Source organism: Cyanistes caeruleus, chromosome 9, assembly GCF_971803275.1.
Source record: "Cyanistes caeruleus chromosome 9, bCyaCae1.hap1.1, whole genome shotgun sequence".
NCBI classification, from domain to species: domain Eukaryota; kingdom Metazoa; phylum Chordata; class Aves; order Passeriformes; family Paridae; genus Cyanistes; species Cyanistes caeruleus.
Window position 1 is genome coordinate 6,620,171 of NC_141709.1, and position 19,741 is coordinate 6,639,911.

Genomic DNA, 19,741 nt, shown 5'->3' on the forward strand with positions numbered 1-19,741 from the left:
TATCTTTACATTGTTATATGTACACAGAGTTTTGGGATGCAGACAAGCAATTTCATGCAGACCAAAAGCTATTCTGTATTTCATGTAACTTTCTATACATGTTCTAGTACCAACTTTTATTATAGTGAATACTTTCTGTTTCCTGACTATTTTGTAAGGAAATAGTTTGGCATTTTCTAGAACTGAATAAATGTTAAGGAATTCTTTTATATTGCAAAGAAAAAGTACAGGCATTATTTAAGTTTTTTTAAGGTTAAATGAGAAACCATAAAAAATGGGGTTGGCTGTTTTCTGTAAATCCAGTATCGTTTATGTGAAATCACCATGTCAGCCAGATTTCATTGTTTCTGTGGGAAATGGATGTGTTGTGTAAGAGTGAAATAAGTTAGAAAACTCTGTGCTCCAATTAATGCATGCCTCATTTAGGCCATTGATTGTGTTCTCTGAGTCATCTCTTCCTCTGCACTGCCAGTGTGCCCTGTTGATGGATGGTGGGCAGCACCATTTGCACTTGTTGCAGGTACTCGGTGTTGGAGGATGGGTCCCTGCACATCCCCTGGGCGCAGGTGGCTGATACGGGCAGATACGTGTGCATGGCCACCAACGCCGCAGGCAGCGAGCGCCAGCGCATTGACCTGCACGTCCTCGGTAAAGCCTGGGGCTGCCACTGAATCCACTGATGGCAGGTTTCTTCTGCCAGAGGCAGTTTCAGTTTAGCCCCTTCTTAGCTGCTCTGGTTAAAAAAATAGGGGGAGAAATGTATATACATATATATATATATATATACACACACACACATATATACACACACATATATATCTATATACAGATACATATACATATATATATATACAGATATATATACACATACACACACACAAATATATATATATATATATATACATACACACAAATATATATATATATATAGTTATAGTTATTCTAAATAATTAGGCTTTTTTGTCCTTAGTTCCTCCAGCTATTGCTCCTGGGCAGACGAATATCACAGTTACCGTAAATGTGCAAACCACTTTGCCTTGTGAAGCCACCGGAATTCCTAAACCAGCAATTAGCTGGAAAAAGAATGGGCATCTACTTCATATTGACCAGAACCAGAATACATACAGGTGAAAGGTGTTTCTTTTTTTTGCTGTGGGTTTTAGGTTTTCAGGGATGATTTTGGCACTTGAAAAATCTATCTGTGCTTAAACACTACCTTGTCTAGCCAGCAAATTCAGTGGGCTGATTACCTGAGAAGGAAAGAAGTATTTCAATAGCTTTTACTTTCTTTTTTCTTTGTTCAGACTTCTGTCTTCAGGTTCCTTAGTAATCATTTCTCCCACTGTGGATGACACTGCTGTCTATGAGTGCTCTGTATCAAATGATGCAGGAGAAGATCAAAGGGCAATTGATCTCACTGTTCAAGGTAGAGGGGATATTGCTATTACATTTGTGTGGCACCCAGAACTCCTTTGGGGTGTTCCAATGTTGAGATGAGAGTTTATTTCATTCCTGTTTGATACTGATATCCATAAGTCTCTGGTATTTCCAAGAATTTATAACAAATTAATGTGGGTAAGTAACCTTTACCCTGCTCTTGATTTTCAGTGCCCCCATCCATAGCAGATGAAGCCACAGAGCTCCTGGTAACAAAGCTGTCTCCAGTCGTGGTTTCCTGCACTGCCTCTGGTGTTCCTGTGCCCTCAGTTCATTGGACCAAAAATGGCATTAAATTGCTTCCCAGAGGAGATGGCTACAGAATTCTCTCTTCAGGTAATGTGCTGCAGGAAATTAGTACAATCAGGCACATCCGTAAGTAATGAATTACAGAAATGCAAACAATCCCCAGAAGATCTCCTCTCTGATGGCTTGGAATGAAGTGAGGGATGCTGTAAGGGAGCACCTGTGCCTTGAGGATGCTCTGCATGTTGTGGTGCTCTCTCTGCCCCAGGAGCTGTGGAGATCCCCTCTGCCCAGCTGGCCCATGGGGGCAGGTACACTTGCGTGGCCCGGAACGCTGCGGGCTCTGCCCACAGGCACATCACTCTGCTTGTGCAGGGTAAGCTGGAGGCTGATGAGCAAGGCTGTTCTGGCAGCCAGTGGTGCTACTTCAGCCTGCTCAGGTTGTACAATTTTAGTGCTCTTCTGTATTTTCCTAGCCCTGAATGTTATGCTTTTCCCTTTTTCATTCCACAGAGCCACCTGTTATCCAGGCCCAGCTGAGGACGTTGGATGTCATTGTGAACAATCCCATTGTGTTGCCCTGCGAGGCCACGGGCAGTCCTCTGCCTGTGATCACGTGGCAGAAGGAGGGCATCAACATCATCAGCACAGGTACCCTCCCAAAGCCTGTTCCTGTGACACAGATGCCCATTTTCTTTTCTGAAACTTGTGTTTCTCCTTGCCATTTATTTAAAACCAAACACCAAACCAATACTTTGATTATATTTGTTTTAGGGAACAGTTACATGGTCCAGCCAAGTGGCAGTTTGCAGATTGCCAGAGCAGCTGTGGAAGATGCTGGCACTTACATGTGTGTTGCTCAGAATCCAGCTGGCACTGCTCTGGGGAAGATCAAGCTGAAAGTTCAAGGTAAATTACCTTTTAAATGCCTTCTCTTGGTCCAAACACAATTCTGAGCAATAGAAAGGGACCTAGTGCTTTCCTGTTTGATGCGACACTGAACAGATCCCAGGAGGTTTATTCCCTTTAGTTAGATGTCTAGTTTAGTATATGCTTTTAGAGTTATTTTCACTAAGAACTAAAGTGTTCCTTTCTTCTTACACCATATAATTCTTTTAATGATTGTCTTTGTTTCTTTCAGTTCCTCCTGTTATCAAGTCCTACGTGGAGGAATATGTTGTTGCTGTTGATCAGTCTGTCACTCTGCAGTGTGAGGCTGAAGGCTACCCTGGGCCAGAGATCAGCTGGCATAAGGATGGACAGCAGATAACAGAGTCCATGCGAAGGAGAATCCTGAGCACGGGAGCTCTGCAGATCCTGTTTGTGCAGCCCGGGGACAGCGGCCGCTACACCTGCACAGCAGCAAATCCTGCAGGATCCACCACCTCCAACATGGAGCTCACTGTGCACGGTAAGGAACTCTTCCTGGGAGGGTAGGTTGCACTGCAACAGCTGGTCCAGACAGGCTGAGGACTCCACATCCACAGGCTGGATGTGGCTTGGAGCAACCTGGGGTAGAGTGGAAGGTGTCCCTGTGCTCAGTAGGGGGTTGAAATGAGATGAGCTCTAAAAGTCCCTTCCAGCCCAAACCATCCCGTGATTCCATGATAAGTGGGACTGTAGAGAAACGATGTGTGTTACCAGTGTGACACCACAGTGAGTAAGGAGCTAGGGATGTACAGGAGGAGTTAAGGAAAATTGTGCTCCTTAATACAGGGGAGCGCTACTAAGTTGTAATATTGGTCAGTTTCTTGAATTTTGGCACACAGTCATTGATGGAGATGGACAATCCAGAAGGTCCAGGCAAGGGTTTTCTTCAGTCCAATGTTGTGCTTGGATAATACCCAGAAGAAATGTTTCTCATGACCTCCCCACAGTTCCACCCAGGATCCGCAGCACAGATACGCAGTACACAGTCATGGAGAGTTCCCAGGCTGTTCTGTCCTGTGTGGCTGAGGGGATCCCAACACCAACAATTAACTGGAGGAGGAACAACACGCTGTTAAGGGACACAGTGGGAAAATTCCAGACTGTGCCTGGTGGAGACCTCATTTTGGTCAATGTTGTGGTAAGTTCCCTAAATCTAAACTATTACTGGACACATTTGGCAGTGATAAGATCCACTTCTGGGTTAGTCATTGTTTTAATTTTGATTCCTTGTTCTTAACGTTCCAAAATCATTATAAAAGTTTTCATTTTCCACTGGGGAGTAAAATCGATGAAGAATTTGTAGTGGTAAATGCTCAGGAAGGGTAAAAAGAAGTGTTAGTCATCCTTCAAATTTAGGGAAGTGGACGAGCTCAGCTGAGCATTTCTGCTGAATGCTTGTTCCAAGCCTTTCAAAATTCTCTTATATATAACTTATGATACGAGTGGCATGTGCTGTAGGATATATCTGAGCTGTGAGATATATCCCAGCTGAAATTTTCCACCATGTTTCCTTCTAGCCCGAAGACTCTGGCAGTTACACCTGCATTGCCACCAATGCTGCTGGGGAGGACACACATATGGTCACCCTGACAGTTCACGTGCTCCCAGCTTTCACTGAACTGCCTGGAGACATAGCCTTGACCAAAGGAGAACAGCTCAGGTTAACCTGCAAAGCAACTGGGATACCTGTCCCCAGAATAACGTGGACCTTTAACAATAACATCATTCCAGGTGAGTCCCTGATGGCCATTTGGCTGCAGATTTTTTTCCCCCGTCCAGCATTGCAGTTTAGGGCAGGGAAGAACAAAATTCTGGCTGGAATATACTGTTAGTAATTGTATGAGGAATATCTTTAGTGTTATGCAGTCATGTAATTAAACTGCCTCTGAGACAAAGCTGTAAGGAAGGCAATTAAAAAAGGTCCCTCTTCTGTAGCCAATAATGTAGCACACTAAAAAAAATAATACCTGATGATATTTACTCAGCATCCAAGGAACAGATGCTTGAAATTAAGGGGCAGCTGAAGTGAATAGGTGCACATGGGCGAGTGTCACAGCAGTAACTTTCTGTGCGTTCCTGGAATGTCTCAGGGATGCACAGGGCCTCTGAGCTGTGCTGCAGAGAGTGCACAGATTCAAACACTCCTGTGAGCTGTGTATATTTCAATCCCTGGATGACCCTTTTCCTGCTCTCCTTCCAGCACAGTATGACAATGTCAATGGGCACAGTGAGCTGCTCATCGAGAGGGTGTCCAAGGAGGACTCTGGCACCTATGTATGCTCTGCAGAGAACACAGTGGGCTCCATCAAGGCCATTGGCTTTGTGTATGTCAAAGGTATGTGAAATAAAACAGTTGAGGTCGTTGCTGGACAGCTCCCTGTAACCACAGGGTTTGGATAGTGGAATCACAATGGAATGGGTGGAAGGGACCTTAAAACTCATCCAGTGCCACCCTCTTCCATGGGCAGGGACACCTTCCACTAGCCCAGGGTGCTCCAAGCCCTGTCCAGTCTGGCCTTAGACACTTACAGGGATCCAGGGGCAGCCACATCTTCTCTGGGCAACGTGTGCCAGGGGTCTCACCACCCTCACAGAGAGAATTTCTCCCGAATATCCAATTTGAACCTGCCTGCTGTCATTTTAAAGCCATTCCCCCTAGTATATAATACCTTGCCAATGGCTAAATGGGAAAAATCCAAACTGGTTGAAATACCCCTTTCAGAAAGTGTGAGGCGAGTGATCCCTGCCAGCAGTTATCATTAGGAACACTTCATTTTGGCTCTACTATTTCTCTGCCATCCCTTGTTTTTTCAGAGCCTCCAGTCTTCAAAGGGGATTATCCCTCCAGCCGAATTGAGCCCTTGGGTGGCAATGCCATGTTGAATTGTGAAGTCAGGGGAGATCCTCCTCCAACCATCCAGTGGAGCAAAAAAGGAGTAGGAGTTCAGATTAGCAACAGGATCCAACAGCTTGTTAATGGTTCCCTTGCTATCTATGGCACTGTGGTGAGTCATGCCCCGGTACTTTGAGTGTCTGCCTTGAACTTGATTGATAAAGGTATTCCTGATACTGATTTGAAAGAGTCAGGCTAGACATTTATCCTTTTTTGCTTTTACCTTTAACAGATGTTTTAATTAAGACTAGTACGATTCAAATTATTGAGGCAAAAACCAGGAGGTTAGAGTTCTCCCTGTTTGTCAGAAGGACTGAATTCACATATTAATTATTGGTTTGTGAGATCCTGGTCATGACCAGTTAAATAGCACCTTTACTCTTTGCCTTAAAAAAGCCTGGGTTCTATGGGACAGCTGAAAAGCAATTGCATTTTCCATGTCCAAATCTCTTATTCTAAATCAAAATTGTTAATCTGGGCAGCAAGACTCATATTTTTCCCCCATGAACTCATGTCTGCATTTTGAATTTGAGTTAAAATTCCCTGCCAGGAAGGGCCCTGTAGACTGAGCCCCTGTTTTGTTCCTCAGAATGAAGATGCTGGTGACTACAAGTGCGTGGCGACCAACGATGTGGGTGTTGTGGAGCGCAGCCTGACACTGACCCTGCAGAGTAAGGCTCAAAGGGAGGCTTAATGCCTCTTAAGGGAGGGAAAACCTGTCTGTGGGGAGGTGCAAACAGCTCCTGGGGGAAGTGTTGCAGATTGGGCAGTGCCCTGGAGGTTTGGACTCATTTCCTCTTCCATGGAATTGTAGAATGGCTTGGGTTAGAAGGGTCTTTAAAGATCATCTGCTGTGGGCAGAGCTTCCACTAGAGCTGGTTGCTCCTTGAACACTTACAGAGATGAGGCAGGCAAGAACTTCTCTGGGCATCTTCATCATGAATGTTTGAGAGTCTAGTCTAAGCTGTGATTGGTCAAAGAAGAGAGGGATGTAAAGGGTGGTTGAGCCTCATCATAGAAACCAGTATGGAATGAGCTGAATCACTCTCCGAAGGGGCCTGTTTCTCTCAGTTCACTCAATACAACTGGAATAAACTAGACTCTCAACATATAGAGTTACATGAGGTGAATCCTAATTCTCACTGACAATATTTTATTTTTGGCAAAAAAGATATGTTAGAGTTTTTCTTTACTAGTTGGAAAATTTTCTAGGCATGCCCTTCCTACTGTAGACTCAAGCAGTGCGGGTCTGTTCTTACCCCTCAGTTGTTTCTGGACATGAATATTAACGCCTTCCTGTGGGTTTTATGAAAAACAACCCATTTTAGCAATAAAGAAGAGCATATGCACTTGTAGCTTGGCCTTAATTGCTGCTTTAGTCCTCAGATTGCTGCATGTTCAAACCATCTTATTGTTGGCATTGTAACATGTGTCTGTTTGGTGGCACTTGGGGACATGGTTTAGTGGTGAACATCAGTGGTGGTGTTGTGTTGATGGTTGAACTTGGTGATCTGACAGGTCTTTTCCAACCTTAAGGATTCTGTGTTTCTATTTTGCTGGCAGGGGATCAACAATAATAATTTTAATCAAAGTAAGCTGACTTCTCTGCACTCACTTTAATGCTAAATCAAGCCTGTGCCCATGTGCTGTTGCCCAAAGAACCCTTTCTCTCCCAGGCCCCCCAGTCATCACTGTTGAACCGATGGGGACCATGCTGGAAGCCGGTGCCACGGCGGTGCTGGACTGTCAGGCCAGAGGAGAGCCCCCTCCCACCATCAGCTGGTCCCGCCAGGGACAGCCCGTGCTGGGCAATGACAGAGTGACCCTGCTGCCCAACGGCTCCCTGCGCATCGCCGCGCTGCAGAGGGAGGACACCTCAGAGTACGAGTGCATAGCCAGGAATCTCTTGGGATCCGTCCTCGTCACAGTGCCCCTGACTGTGCAGGGTAGGTGCAAAAAGCATCAGAGGGGCTTTGAAGCTGGTAGAGGATAGCATTAATCTGGATCCAGTGTGGTCAAGGTTCATCATTCATTTTATGGATGAGATGTTTGATCTTATCTACTTTATAAGTATTAGGTGTAAGGTAAGCCTAGTCTGATGTTTGAGTGGGATTCTCTTTCATTAAATTTTCTTCCATTTCTTCAGCCAGTTGGGAGAGACAGAGGCTGTGGAGGGTGAGAGACAAAAATCATAATGAAAGGGTCTTGAACCAGATTCCATCCTCAGAACACAGTCATGACTGAACTGTGTCTCTAAAGAAAAGCATTCAGGAGCATATGCAGTAATTGTCTTCGAACTATGGTAAGAGATTTTTGCACAGTAATGACATGAAGTGAGATGGATTTCCAAGGGTCAGGAGGTGCAGTTTTCACTTCTCTGTGTTGGCCTAAGGGACCTGTAGGTACCAGCAGTGCCCAGCAGCATCCCTGCTCTTGTTGCAGTGCACGGTGGGTTCTCCAGCTGGCTGGAATGGCAGGCATGCAGTGTCACCTGTGGCCAGGGTGTGCAGGAGCGCGTCCGGCAGTGCGACAACCCCGTGCCAGCCAACGGAGGCCGCGGCTGCCAAGGGCCCCACACCGACCGGCGCAGCTGCCACCGCCAGCCCTGCCCAGGTACTGCTGCAGTCACACAATCCCACAAGGGTATGGGTTGGAGGGACCTGAAATTCCATCCAGTGCCACCCCCTGCCATGGACAGGGACATCTTCTACTACCCCAGATTGCTCCAAACCCTTCCAGCCTAGCCTTGGACACTTCCAGGGATCCAGAGGCAGCCACAGCTTCGCTGGGCACCCTGTTCCAGGGCCTTCTCACCCTCACAGAGAGCAATTCCTTCCAAATACCTAATCTAAATTTCTCCTCTTTTAGTTTAAAACTTCTCCCCTGTGTCCTGTCTCTGTCTGCCTATCTAAGTCTCCTTCCCTCTATTTTGTAAACCCTGTTTAAGTACTGAAAAGCCGCAATGAATTGATACTTTTAATGTATCTTGCATTAAGTGCCCAAACAATGAACTTTTGTCACCATAGATCTTTATGGAAGATTAATTTTTCTAAGTAGTTGTTATTAATTTTGGAAAGAAAATTTCAATAAATACCACAAAAATATTATTTAATGAAAACTTGGCTTTTCTGGCCCTTAGTGGATGGGAGCTGGTCGGAGTGGGGGCTGTGGGAAGAGTGTTCAAGGAGCTGTGGCCAAGGGAACAGGACAAGGAGCAGGACCTGCAGTAACCCACCAGTTCAGCACGGAGGGAAGCCCTGTGAGGGTAGCACTCTGGAGTCAGTCATGTGCAATCTTAGGCCTTGCCCAGGTAAGAAAAGAGTAATTTAACCTTATTTTCATGAGGGACTTCTCTTAGAGGTCTCTTTGTCTCTCCAAACCCAAGTTATCTTAGTTTATTGTTTGTTGTTAATAACTTTTTTTTTAATTGAATGGCATGAGTTCTTGGAAACAGGAATCATTGAAATAAGTGTAAGAAGTCTCAGAAATTTCTTCTTTTTTTTACACCAGTAAAAATATCAATTTGTATTCTAATGTTTTCCAGTACTTGTTACCCATGTCCTCACAGTGTAAATTCTTTGTATGCTAAACCTTTCCTGCTAAGCCAGTTAAAATAAGAACCAACTATTTAAAGTTATGTAAAAATTATTGTTAATAATTTAAGATTTTATCTGTACATTTTCCTCTATTGTTATAATTTTTAGCCACATTTTGCTCCCAGCTACCTGAATGTTCTGGTTTCCTTCCTGTTCCATGAGAATTTCCCATATTTGACAACTTAGAGTTTATTCAGAGCCTTCACCACTGACATGTTCCCTTCTGTACAATTTGCAATGTTTGATTTTTTCATTTTTCCCTGGCTCTGTTGCCACTGTGATGCCAAACACTCATCCGTGGACCTGAGACTCATTTCTCTAGGTTTTGGCAGGAAAATCAGCTCTGGCTGCTGCTCTCTGGCAGCTTTTTGCCAGGCTGCTTTGGCCCTCCTCAGGCCTCCATCCTACCAAGGGAATTGAAAAACTCCAGATTTGATGAAGTGTTCAGTTCTGATGCTCCATGGTGGTGATGAAGTGATGTAGTCGAAAAACAGAAGTTACAGGGTCCATCTCCACTTGTCAAAGTGCTGATTGTTTCGTCCACTGCTCATGGCATTTTGTGGGGGATTTGGGACGTCCTGGGTGTCTGTTGTGGGGCAGTGTGGGGGGATCAGGGATACCCCAGGTGTCTGTTGTGGGGCAGTGTGCAAGCTGTGGTGCTGTTGCAGTGGCTGGCGAGTGGAGCCTGTGGGGGCCGTGGGGGCAGTGCAGCACCACGTGCGGGAAGGGCACCCAGACGCGGCTGCGGCTCTGCGCCAGCCCGGCCCCAGCGCACGGCGGCCCCCGCTGCCAGGGCCCTGACACTCAGCTCCAGCTCTGCTACCGCCGGCGCTGCCCAGGTGAGACCAAACTTCTCCTTCCCTTCCCCAGTTCTGCTTCAGTCTTGGTTAATGGTTTCTGTGAAATCCCTGAAAAAACTCCCCTTCAAGCTTTTTATTGTCACTGACTCTGTCACTACTTAGCATCTACTGTAGAGCCTACAAATGGGATTTCTTTCCTTATCCTTGTTGCTTTTCCTCACAGAAGCCACATTTTAAATTATTGATAGTTAAATGATATGTTTCCTAATTATTTATTTTTTAAATTTTCTTATATTCTGTTATTCATTTATCCTTTTCTTCCACATTTCAATGACTGCTTCATGAGAGGATAGGAAAAATCACATTTCTGAAATAGGTCTTCTGTATTTGGCTGAGTGCAGGGATAGTGGAGGGAAATTCCATGGATTGCAATGTGCAACATGTCAGACTGAGCCTTCTGGCTTCATGCTCTATTTTGTCCTTGCCAGACCCTGCACCGAGTCCTCATCGAGACCAGGAGCAGTAGAAGGGAGAACTGACCTTGTGATGGTGGACTTTAATAGAGCCCATCTCATTTTACCTCTGCCATGGGCAGAAGCACCTTCCACTATCTCAGGTTGCTCCAAGCCCCATCCAGCCGGGCCTTGGACACTTCCAGGAATCCAGGGGCAGCCACAGCTTCTCTGGGCACCCTGTGCCAGGTCCTCCCCTCTTTCCCAGGGAAGACTTCTGTCCCAGTATCCCATCTAACCGTGCCCTCTGGCAGTGGGAAGCCATTTCCCCTTGTCCCAAGTCCCTCTCCAGCTCTCTCGGAGCTCCTTTAGGCACTGCAAGGGGCTCTGAAGTTTCCCTAGAGCCTTCTCTTCTCCAGATGAACAGTCCAGCTCTCCCAGGCTGGCTCCAGAGCAGAGGGGCTCCAGCCCTGGGAGCAGCTCTGGTGCCTCCTCTGGACTCTCTCCAGCAGCTCCATGTTCTTCCTGTGCTTCTGCCCCCAGGGCTGGAGGCAGCTGTGCAGGTGGGGTCTCACCTGAGGAGAAGGACAGATGGGAAGAATCCCCCCTCCCTTGCTGCCCACACTGGGGGATCAGCCCAGGGTATAGGGAGTTCTGGTCCCACCCCAAATGGCCAGGCCTGGTCACGCTCTCACCCACCTGCACCCCTGGTCCCTAGGGAGAAATCCCTGAGTAGCTGAGATGCTGTAGAGAGTCAGTGACATCCATGTTCAGTTTTCCCTGATGTAGCACTGCTGTGCTGTATTACTCCTGGAGCCAGAGGCTGTAACTGCCATGCCTCTCTCTCCAGTGGATGGGAAGTGGTCTCTGTGGAGTAGCTGGAGTGCCTGCAGCGTGTCCTGTGGGGGAGGCAGCAGGCAGAGGACACGCCACTGCTCTGACCCAGACCCACAGTTCGGGGGACACAAGTGTGAGGGGAGTGACATACAAATGGATTTTTGCAACAGTGATCCTTGCCCGGGTAAGTGCTTTGGGTTGGGCTGTTCACCTGCTCTCTGGGTTTGGTTGTTTTCTTGTGGGGAAAAGAAAATTTAAAAGTTACTCTCCAACAAAAGTATTTTCCTAGATTGACTGTCTCGTTTTAAATCCCCGAGGAAGATAAAATATGACTTACTCTTGCAGTTCATGGCAACTGGGGCCCATGGAGCAGTTGGGGAACTTGCAGTCGGACATGTAGCGGGGGCCAGACAAGGCGGTACCGAAGTTGTGACAACCCACGCCCGGCCAGCGGCGGCAGGGCCTGTGCTGGGGCTGATGTGCAGATCCAGAGGTGCAGCACAGACCTATGCCCAGGTCAGTGCTCACAACAGGAGCAGGAATGCAGCTTTCCCTGCAAGGCGTCAGAGTATATGCCACATAATGGATGTAGACCACCCACGGAAGGGTCCAAGGCCAGGTTGGATGGGGCTTGGAGCAACCTGGGACAGTGAAAGGTGTCACTGCCCATGGCAGGGGGTGGGACAGGATGACCTTTAAGGTCCTTTCCAACCCAAACCCGTCTGGGATTCTGTGTTTCTGACGGCAAGAATGTTCACATCTGCCCGTTACAATGGTTTTGTTGTCCTTTGAGTTATTCCTTTAGAACCTTGGTTCCTCCAGAAAGGAATCGACTTCAGCATAACTGATGCAGCCTGAAGTATTTAAATTGAAAAATTGCTCTCTTTATTCTGCAGTGGATGGAAACTGGGGGCAGTGGCAGTCATGGAGTCAGTGCTCTGCTTCCTGTGGAGGAGGAGAGCAGACCCGGGTGCGCCTGTGCAGCAGCCCAGCCCCATTAAATCGTGGCCGTCCTTGCCCTGGGGACTCCTCCCAGATATCCAGGTGCAACACCCAAGCGTGTCCTGGTGAGTATTTACAGCCTACACACAGTGCCAGTTGGTGAAAGCCTGTGGCTCTCCTGATTTCACTGGTGCTATCTCTCATCTTGGCCAGTTGACCGGGTGATTTAATTTTTTGGGCTTAAATCTGCCCTGCAATTTAAGCTCACTTCTCTCTCCCCTACAATACCTAACAGTGCATATCACATGGGATTGTGTTTTGCCTCTCCCCCATCCCTTGCACAGGTGGGCCTGCACGTGCCAAGGGCAGCATCATTGGCAATATCAATGATGTGGAATTTGGGATTGCTTTCCTGAATGCTACAGTAACAGACAGCCTGGACTCTGACACCAGAGTGATACAGGCAAAGATCACCAACGTCCCTCGGACCCTTGGTAGGCCTTTTTGACTTTAATCAATTTTTTCTCTGAATACACCAATGCCTATGGTCTTCTGGTTTAAATTTGAAGGGTTGCACTAGTTCTAGGTCTTCATATTCAGCTCTTGTGTATATGGGTCTGTGATGAGATCAAAGCTCCCCAATTTTCTGTGGTGTTTCCTTCAGGCCCAGCGATGAGAAAGCTCATTTCCATACTCAGCCCAGTTTATTGGACAACTGCCAAAGAAATTGGGGAAGCAATGAATGGGTTTACACTCACTGATGCTGTCTTCAAGAGAGAAACTCAAGTGGAGTTTGCAACTGGTGAGCTGCTGGGATAGACCAGCTCTTTCTGTGTCCAGTAAGCCAGATAGATGCTGTATTTCTGAAAAGACAGCAGAGGACCATTGCTGAAATTTGGGTCTTGTGCTTACAGTAATATTTGCAGATTGACTGTGGCCTTCTGAGGCTTTATTCCATCTTTCAGAGCTGTAGTTTGAAATGTGTCATGTTTTTTCTCATGATCATGGTACACCTTACAAAATGTAAGTATAAATAACTGGTCAAGAGACTCCAGTTTCAATTCAGTGTGGCTGTTGGGAGTCTGTGTTTGGAACATGTGATAAATCAGTGTGCTGTTATACTGCCAGGTGAGATCCTGCGCATGACGCACATTGCACGGGGCCTGGACGCGGATGGGGCCTTGCTGCTGGATGTTGTTGTGAGTGGCCACGTGCTGCAGCTCCAGTCAGTGGCTGATGTCAGTGTCAAGGTAAAGCTGCTTTATGTACCACCTCTGCTGTCATGAATTTGTACTTCTCTCACCCAGAGGAAAGCAGGAAACACTGAGTTCTGAAACCTGCTGTGCTGTATGTGACTTCTTTTGTGCCTGGTTGAACTGATGGTGCTGATGTTGCCTTTGAAAGCAGAAAGTTCTCAGAGGAGGGTGGTGTTGGTCTCACAAGAGTTTGAGATGTTGGCAGGTAGTGTTGAGGAGGATCTTCAGGGCAGTTACTGATGTCTGGCGTGTCAGTGTTGCTTTGGGCAGAGCTAGAAAGGTGCGCATTTAACCTCTCTGACTTAGTAGCAGGCAACCAGTATTTTACTGTATTAATCCCACCATGTAATAAATATACCCGAAGTTGTTGATATTTTGGAAGACTGCAATATGTAGTATGTCAAATATTTATATCCCTCTTCAGTGGCAGAATTTTTCTTTACCACTTGTTTATTTAGCACATTTGTTAGCATCTGACTTCTAATAAAAGCCAAATGTTTAGACCTCAAAAGATTGTTATTGAGGAGTAAGATATTTTTTAGAAATCCTTTGCTGTAGCTTCCATCATCAGGATCCTCAGTACATCGCTCTGTATCTTTTTTAAAGTAATAGACCAGGCAGTGTTAAGATTCAACAGTTAAAATAAGAGTGAAAAGGACCTGTGTGTGTACAATACCCTTTGTTCAGCGGTTAAGATAAGCCCCTTTCTCTAAATGCATCTCACAACTCTGAAGTACAGGCCCAGGTGGTGCTGGTGTGGGAGCAGCTGATGACCAGGGTTCTGTTGCAGGATTACACAGAGGACTACATCCAGACAGGCCCTGGGCAGCTGCATGCACACTCCACACGCCTCTTCACCGCAGATGGAGTCAGTGTTCCCTACACGTGGAACCACACCATCACCTACGATTCCACCAAGGGGAGGATGCCCTTCCTGGTGCAAACACTGCATGCTGCCTCCATCACAACAGAGTACAACCCGCTGGAGGAGGCTGTGGCTTTCAAAATCCAGGCTTCCATTGCAAAAGGTATTGTTCTAGGCCCTCACAGAAATAATGGGGAAAAGAGTATCTTCTCTTTCTAGAATTCATTGAGTCACCCATAGTCTCAAAAGGAAATTCTGTAAAACTCGGGTAGCTTTAGTGTAGATCCCAGGACCTGAAAGTCTTGATGTACCCATAAATTCACTATTAGTTAGCATTGCTAACTGCTGGCTTTTATGGACCTGAGTGACCAAAGGGGATGGGCATGGATATATATGAGCAGATTTTCTATTGAGAAGCTCTAATTAATGAGCAAACTGGCCTGTTACTTTTTTTATGTTATTTGGGTTTGTTTTTTTTAAGTAGTAGAGAAATTACTCTGGTTTGGAAGTAATGAAACAGAGCAGTTGCCTGTCTCAGTTTTCTTTTCAGTAACAACATTCTAAATTAAGTAAAATAAGGTTTTCCCCATTTTGGCCAGACTAGGGACTCATAGTACAGTTTGAAAACCAAATACTTTTTTTTCTAATTTAAAAAGAGATCTGATAAAAGGGAGTCACTGGGTCAAGATATGCCTGTGATTAGATCTGGCTAAACCTCTACTGAACTTGCACTTATTTCCTCCAACAATTAATGTTGGTGTTTGGGATCTTTTTAAATTTTGTTTCTTAAATTTCAGTTTTCAAGCAGCCAAAGCCCTGTGTCCTTTGAGGAGTCTCTCCCTAAGTTTTCCACTGCAGTTTGTAGCACATGGTTGTGTTCTTCTACAGTGGCCTATGATCTGTGAGATGTTGATTTCTTCGGTTTGGGTCTATTGTCATCCTTTTTTGTGAAGTAAAACTGAATGGTCTTTATTCTTTCAATAAGAAACTTTCCAGGATGCATTAGGCTGGGATGGAACTTACAGCTCACTCTAAGGGGACCACCACACACCTGTTCAACGTTATTCAAATCAGCACAAGCCAAGCAATACTGACTTTTAGTGCCAAAGTAGAAAAACCACTAAAGGCTGGATTTAAAAGATTCTGTTTTGGTGTTGAAATATAATAAATATTGTAAAATTGCTGGGCTGCAATTCTTACTGTTAAAGTAATGGAATGGCTATATTTCTATCCACAAGTAACACATGTTTGTTTTATTATACAGGGGATCGGAGCAACCAGTGCCCTGTGGGGTTTGCTTTGGACTCCTCTGGGCCTTACTGCTCAGGTAATGACTGACATGGGTGGGTGTAACCATGAAGTCCTAGAGTGCTTTGGGTGGGAAGGGGCCTTAAAGATCCCCTATTTCCACCACTGCCATGGGCAGGGACACCTTCCACTAGCCCAGGGTGCTCAAAGCCCTGTCCAAACTGGCCTTTGACACTGCCAGGGATCCAGGGGCAGCCACAGCTTCTCTGGGCACCCTGTGCCAGGGGCTCTCCACCCTCACAGGGAACAATTCCTTCCTAATATCCCATCTAATCCTGCCCTCTGGCAGTAGGAAACCATTCCCTGTGTCCTGTCCCTGCAGGCCCTTGTCCCAAGTCCCTCTCCAGCTCTCCTGGTGCCCCTTCAGTCACTGGAAGGGGCTTAGAAGTTTCCATGAAGCCTTCCCTTCTCCAGGTGAACACCCCCAGCTCTCCCAGCCTGGCTCCAGAGCAGAGAGGCTCCAGAGCTGGACACATTATTAAACCACCAGAACCTACATCCTCTTTATTTAGAATTCAAAGTATGCACTTCTGGAAGTGTGAGTTATCCTTGCTAACAGGTTGTGTATCCAAGGGCAGTTGAAGATGTTATTTCCCTTCTCATCTACAATATGAGTAGTGCCCAGACAGCTTTTAAATCGGTACCTCAGGTACACGTGGAGGAAATTGAGCCTCAGGCTCTGCTGAGCCTGCAGAGCAATGAAAGACTTAGGTGACCTGTGTGGAGGAAAGGATGAGTGTTGGCACCTCAGACAGGTGCCCATGTGTTCCTGCTTGGGGGATGGAGGTGGAGAGAAGCACATGAGTACACTGTCTGTCTCTCTAGCGTCAGGGTTGTCTTAGGGAGAAATCATCTGACATGATTTTGTGGAATTAGTACATTACCTCTTGAAAGGCTGCAATGAAGGGAATTGCTGGATCTGGTTTTGCCCTGTGAGCTTTACTAGTCACACCCCTCTGAGGAAAAATCAGATTGGAGTAGTTTCTTGGGAAATCTCACTGGTTTTTCAAACATTTTCTTGTTCCAGATGAAGATGAATGTGCTGTGGGAAATCCTTGTTCCCACACCTGTCACAATGCTGTGGGATCCTACTACTGCTCCTGTCCCAAAGGCCTCACCATCTCTGCTGATGGCAGAACGTGTCAGGGTAAGAAAGGTGCTGTTGGGGACAGCTTAGATATAAATGCCCCTTAGATAATTTTTATCTAAGGCGTTAAAATACCTTAAGAGGGACTTAAATTGCTAAGGAAAAGTTTATTCAGGCCATTTTCTCATAAGAACACAATTTATTGGTGGTATTCTAATTATTTCATAGCTGAACGCATTTTCAGTCACATGTTTCTAGTTGCTTGTGCTGAAGGCACTGGTTAGTGTGTCCCCTGTGCGGGGTTTGCAGCTCATTTCCCGTTGCAGACGTCGATGAGTGTGCGCTGGGAGGGCACAGCTGCCATGCAGGGCAGGACTGCGAGAACCTGCCTGGCTCCTTCCGCTGCGTGCTCCGCTGCGGGAGCGGCTTCCGCAGGACACCCGACGGCTTCAGCTGCCAAGGTACACACGGGCTGTGGCTCGGGGACCATCAGCTCTCATGCAACTGAAAATGCTGCTCTCATGCAACTGAAACTCACTTTAGGGGGTGTCTCCAAGTACCTGTCATTTTCATTCTTAAGGTTGTAGATTTTGCAGGTCTGGTTTTCCTATAGGTTTTTTTGTTTCTTAATCTTTTGCTTCTTCTGTCTTTAGAACTAAGTTTAAAATCCCATCAGAGAAGAACTTGGCATTCTCGGGTTTGTGTCCCGTGTTCGTTTTCTTGTACAAAGATGAGAGAGCAGCAAACACTCCTGAGCAGAATTCAGCCAAACCCTGCTCAGGTAATGCCCATGGGGCGACTCCCAGCCCTGGTGCCAAGGATTTGTGTTGTTCCACAGATGTTAATGAGTGTCAAGAGTCCAACTCCTGCCATCAGCGTTGCTTCAATACCATAGGAAGTTTCCACTGTGGCTGTGACCCAGGATTCCAGCTGAAGGGAAGAAAATGCATAGGTAGGGATGAAGTTCTGAATGTCTGTTCCCTCTTTCCAACAGAGTTCAACATTTATTTGTTGCTCTATTTGCTTATGAAAGAAAGTGTTACTATGGATAATACACTTGATGTACATTTTGGAATCTGTCAAGCAGTACTGAAAGCCAGAGGCAGCAAGAATTGGGCTGACTGATCTTTGTGCATGAAATGATTCAATGTGTGGACACAGGGTAATTTCATTACATAATTGAGTCCAATCCTGCACGGTTTTTTTTGGCTTTTGTTTGAATAAGATGTCAATGAGTGCAGGCAGAACGTGTGCAGGCCTGACCAGCTCTGCAAGAACACCCGTGGTGGCTATAAGTGCATTGATCTGTGTCCCAGTGGAATGACCAAAGCAGAGAATGGGACTTGCATTGGTGAGTAGAAGCATTAATGCTCTGTGTGGTTATGGGAAACACAGGGACAATGATGATGTTTGCTTTTTTAAATAATCCTGAAGATTGTCCACCTCCTGTTGTTAATACTTGCACATACTAAAGCACCAACTTGTTTTCTCTTATGGAAGACCTATATTTAACTTTTTTTGTAGTTGGAATTAAAAAGCAGATGTATCCTTGCCACCTCTAGTTTTCCACTGTTTTAAGCAAGAAAAGTGGGAGTTCCTTTGGTGTATTTTCTGTGTTGGCACCTTGATTTCTCTCAGTTATTCATTGACTGAAATATTTTGCTCTGTGTGTGCATGATTTCTTAAGAGTTTGGCTTGGGAGCTCTCAATCAAGATCACAGGTCCCTGCTGCTTATCAGGGAGGGTTTTAAGCACAGCTGATGTCGTAGGTAGTACCAAAGCTTTTGTTCCAGTGGAATCATGGGATGATTTGGGCTGGAAGAGACCTTAAAAATCACCTATTTTTACCCTTTGCTGTGGGCAAGGATACCATTCACTATCCCAAGCTGCTCCAAGCCCCATCCAGCCTGTCCTTGGACATTTCCAGGGATGGAGCAGCCACAGCTTCCTCCCCGAGTAAGGATGTTGCAGATGTTGCAGAGCTGTGACTGTTCCCTTGCTGTGTGCTGCAGATGTTGATGAGTGCCGGTCGGGGTCGCACCAGTGCCGCTACAACCAGCTGTGTGAGAACACCCGTGGCAGCTACCGCTGCGTGTGCCCGCGAGGATTCCGCTCCCAGGGCACAGCCAGGCCCTGCGTGGGTAAGCTGCCACTCAGTCCTCTCACACCTTTGCTCTGCTTTTGCCTTTCTGCTGCAACACAACAGCAGTGCTATCCCTGTGCAAGACCATGCTGTAGAGACAAGTTTGCTCTGCATTTCCAAATTGCCCATTTAAAAGTGTTCCATTCTAAATACAGTCAGAGCTAAATGGTTCCTAACAGATTAGTTTGGGGCTGTACTTTGAAAATAAAGTGTAAGAGGGTCTCAGAGCACTGGTGGATGGATGTGGCAAATCACTACTCCACAGGAGGCTTCAGTTATAAAAATCAGGTGAGGTTTGCTGATGTGCCTGGCTGAGCCCTGGCCTGCCCTGGCTCACCCCTGAAGGCAGTCACACAGGGAGACATGTGGGTTCCCATAGGGAGCACTTGCCAAGGAGCTGCAAGAGGCCCAACAGACCCAGAACTGAGTTTGGCTCCTGAACATCCCAAATACACCTATCCCCCATCAGGACTGCCAGGGGTGTTCCCCAGCAAGCAGAGCACAGGGGTCTATTCTGCATTTCTTCCTCAGTGCTCCCCTCCTGGCATGGGTGGCTCCCAGCAGGGAAGGAATAGGATCCCTGGCACGCACAAGAATGCCAACCATGCAGTCACTCCCTGTTCCACCTTTAGCATAAAGCCACGAATGGTTTTCTCCCATGTCACGGGAGGCTCCAGAGCTCTGACACGGGGAGCAAGAGAGTTTAATGTGTGGGGCCAGGGCAAGTGGATAAGCACTTCCCCTGGCATTTAAGAGACTTCAGGAAGGCATTATTTAGATCATTTAGAATCACCTTTACTGCATAAGGATCATTTAGAATCACCTTTACTGCATTTATGTCAAATATTTAAAATGTAAGAGCTAGCATCCTGATAATGAGGATTTCTGAATGCAGATATGTGATACCAAGTGAGGGTGGTTTTGGTTGCTGTTATGTATCATGTCAGAA

At 46.3% G+C, this 19,741-nt stretch overlaps 1 protein-coding gene and 1 long non-coding RNA gene across 2 annotated transcripts in view; one reads left to right on the forward strand and one right to left on the reverse strand.

Moving 5' to 3' along the window:
* Positions 1–19,741, forward strand: part of HMCN1 (hemicentin 1) — a 172,970-nt gene that overhangs the window by 144,697 nt on the left and 8,532 nt on the right. Inside the window, exons 74-103 of the mRNA XM_023931592.2 lie at positions 521–648; positions 971–1,127; positions 1,305–1,426; positions 1,609–1,773; positions 1,952–2,059; positions 2,197–2,334; positions 2,458–2,592; positions 2,825–3,094; positions 3,561–3,751; positions 4,131–4,344; positions 4,814–4,948; positions 5,428–5,618; positions 6,096–6,177; positions 7,183–7,452; positions 7,949–8,119; positions 8,646–8,816; positions 9,771–9,941; positions 11,205–11,375; positions 11,537–11,707; positions 12,088–12,258; positions 12,478–12,627; positions 12,798–12,935; positions 13,262–13,383; positions 14,180–14,417; positions 15,519–15,581; positions 16,590–16,709; positions 16,976–17,110; positions 17,488–17,601; positions 17,875–18,000; positions 18,662–18,790. Of these exons, the coding sequence (XP_023787360.2) occupies positions 521–648; positions 971–1,127; positions 1,305–1,426; positions 1,609–1,773; positions 1,952–2,059; positions 2,197–2,334; positions 2,458–2,592; positions 2,825–3,094; positions 3,561–3,751; positions 4,131–4,344; positions 4,814–4,948; positions 5,428–5,618; positions 6,096–6,177; positions 7,183–7,452; positions 7,949–8,119; positions 8,646–8,816; positions 9,771–9,941; positions 11,205–11,375; positions 11,537–11,707; positions 12,088–12,258; positions 12,478–12,627; positions 12,798–12,935; positions 13,262–13,383; positions 14,180–14,417; positions 15,519–15,581; positions 16,590–16,709; positions 16,976–17,110; positions 17,488–17,601; positions 17,875–18,000; positions 18,662–18,790 (4,667 nt within the window). The remainder of the gene's footprint in view (positions 1–520; positions 649–970; positions 1,128–1,304; positions 1,427–1,608; positions 1,774–1,951; positions 2,060–2,196; positions 2,335–2,457; positions 2,593–2,824; positions 3,095–3,560; positions 3,752–4,130; positions 4,345–4,813; positions 4,949–5,427; positions 5,619–6,095; positions 6,178–7,182; positions 7,453–7,948; positions 8,120–8,645; positions 8,817–9,770; positions 9,942–11,204; positions 11,376–11,536; positions 11,708–12,087; positions 12,259–12,477; positions 12,628–12,797; positions 12,936–13,261; positions 13,384–14,179; positions 14,418–15,518; positions 15,582–16,589; positions 16,710–16,975; positions 17,111–17,487; positions 17,602–17,874; positions 18,001–18,661; positions 18,791–19,741) is intronic.
* The window catches only part of LOC111932531 (uncharacterized), a 29,979-nt gene continuing 27,066 nt past the window's right edge, over positions 16,829–19,741 (reverse strand). Inside the window, exon 7 of the long non-coding RNA XR_015274077.1 lies at positions 16,829–17,579. This is a non-coding gene — a long non-coding RNA (uncharacterized LOC111932531). The remainder of the gene's footprint in view (positions 17,580–19,741) is intronic.